The sequence below is a fragment of the Rutidosis leptorrhynchoides genome, chromosome 8 (assembly GCF_046630445.1).
Source record: "Rutidosis leptorrhynchoides isolate AG116_Rl617_1_P2 chromosome 8, CSIRO_AGI_Rlap_v1, whole genome shotgun sequence".
Taxonomy (NCBI): domain Eukaryota; kingdom Viridiplantae; phylum Streptophyta; class Magnoliopsida; order Asterales; family Asteraceae; genus Rutidosis; species Rutidosis leptorrhynchoides.
The window spans coordinates 19,374,530-19,376,539 of NC_092340.1; the positions used below are offsets into that span (position 1 = coordinate 19,374,530).

The 2,010-nt window shown below is 34.8% G+C and overlaps 1 protein-coding gene across 1 annotated transcript; it reads right to left on the reverse strand.

Annotated features, from left to right (window-relative positions):
* Nucleotides 1-984: 984 nt before the first annotated feature.
* LOC139863204 (F-box protein At5g07610-like) lies at nucleotides 985-1,623 on the reverse strand. The gene has a single exon (XM_071851852.1). The coding sequence runs from the start codon at nucleotides 1,621-1,623 to the stop codon at nucleotides 985-987; it is 639 nt and encodes a 212-aa protein (XP_071707953.1).
* Nucleotides 1,624-2,010: the final 387 nt, after the last annotated feature.

The following is a 2,010-nucleotide window of genomic DNA, read 5'->3' on the forward strand; positions in this document are numbered from 1 at the left end:
CAAATCCTTCGTGCAAGCAACTCTTCACCAACGAGTACCATGCGAAACAATCTCATTCCCAAAAAGGTGGAGGTGTTTGTTTGGAGGGTTCTAAAAGGGCGAATTCCAATTGAATAAAAGGGGTGTCGATCTACATTCGGTACGTTGTCCGATTTGTGACAATGATATTGAGAGTATTTGCCATTCCCTCTTATCTTGCGAAAGAGTACGTGATGTTTGGAATTGAATTTTTGATTGGTGGAGCTTACCAAGACCTCCAAACTTAAGTTTATCTTCTCTTCTTGGTAATAATTCGGGACAAAGTGGTTCGGTTTCGTATAATCGAATATGGCAAGCGGTAATGTGGACTTGTGTTTATCTAGTGTGGAAATACCGTAACGGAAAGGTCTTCAAAAATAAAGATTGTAATGCTCCGGTTGCGGTTTGCGAAATACAAGCTATGAGCTTCGAGTGGGTGTCGAAGAGGTGCAAAGAGAAGTGTATCGATTGGAATAATTGGCTACACAATCCTAGCACCATTTTCGTATAATTGTTTAGTTGCGAGTTTATTTTTTGTTTCCTTACTAGTATATATTGTTGCCACCTTGGCATCCTAAAGTGTAATGTCGTGAACTTGATATTTATGATTTAATAAAATCATTGATTGCCATTAAAAAAAAAAAAAAATTTGGAAAAAGGGTTACATAGGTTCATGCCAAAAACAAAGTGGATAACAATAATGAGCTAAAGCATTCGGCTTTGACTCAAGAACCAGACACATGTTAATTGTAGATAAAATCTAAAAAGTAAATTGCCGATAATTCATATTTTATCAAACAAATGTAAATGACAACAGCCATAAAACATTTCCATATCTGTTAGTGAACAATGAAACATAACCAAATGCTGTTAATTATTGAACTACCCAAGCAATAATAGTAATGAACTAAAATCAGAAGAAAAATCAATAAAAATGTACTCGTAACTAAACTATGAACACATAAATCAAAAGTTGTAGAGAGACATCGCAAACTGATAAACATGCGGCCACTGATACAAGTAGGGAACATCGGAAGGTGTAATGCGAGGAGAAGTATAATCACGAAGAATGTGATAAGTCTTGGATTCCAAGTTTAACCTCATGATTTTCATACGTGTTTCCACCACCAAGAAGGGTTCAACACCATTATCGCCACCCAAAACAAGAGATAATACATCAAACTCATATAATTGATTAGCTTTAAGAGATGGTTTCATGCTTTTAGGGAATAGAGATCCATCAAATTCTTCAAGATTAACATGGTACTTGACTAACCAATTTGAATAATCTCTTTTTAATTCATAAATCTTGAACTTAGTAATGAGCGGACAATAAATTTCAACAAGAAGCAACTCATCTCGAGATTCAAATATATAACTTCTATAGTTCATAATGTCGTTTAAATCACAACAAGCAAAAGCTGGTGTTTTTATTTCGTAACTCATCTCTTTATCCAAATCAAAATATACAATAAACCCAAATCGGTCAATCCAATGAATGGCATTGTTCCAGTAAACACCGGTCCTAAACTCAACAAACAAGTATCTTCTACCGATTCCATGTTTATATGAAACCTTGCAAGTGCGAGTTTGTGAGGAATACATATGTATTTGATAATGATAGCCGTCGTTATCACCTAATGAATCACCCGATGAATCATGACGACAACTACAAACATATATGATTTTGTAATAAGGTGACTTTGAAGGATCAAAAGCTAAACTCATACCTAACTCAAACTTTCCTTAGCCAGGAACCATAGTTAATTGATTGATGGTTGGATTGAATACGTAATGTTTGTCCGTAATCACTTTATCATCAGAATGTTTAAAATTTTGGGTAATACAAAGCATCAAGCCGTTACAAGAATGCTTAAATTTTATTAAGTCAGTATCTGGATCAATGTTATGGATGAGAGTTGTGAAATCAGGGAATTTAACCGGATTATTGATGTCGAACGGAACAAACACGTATCCTGATTCCGATTTCCT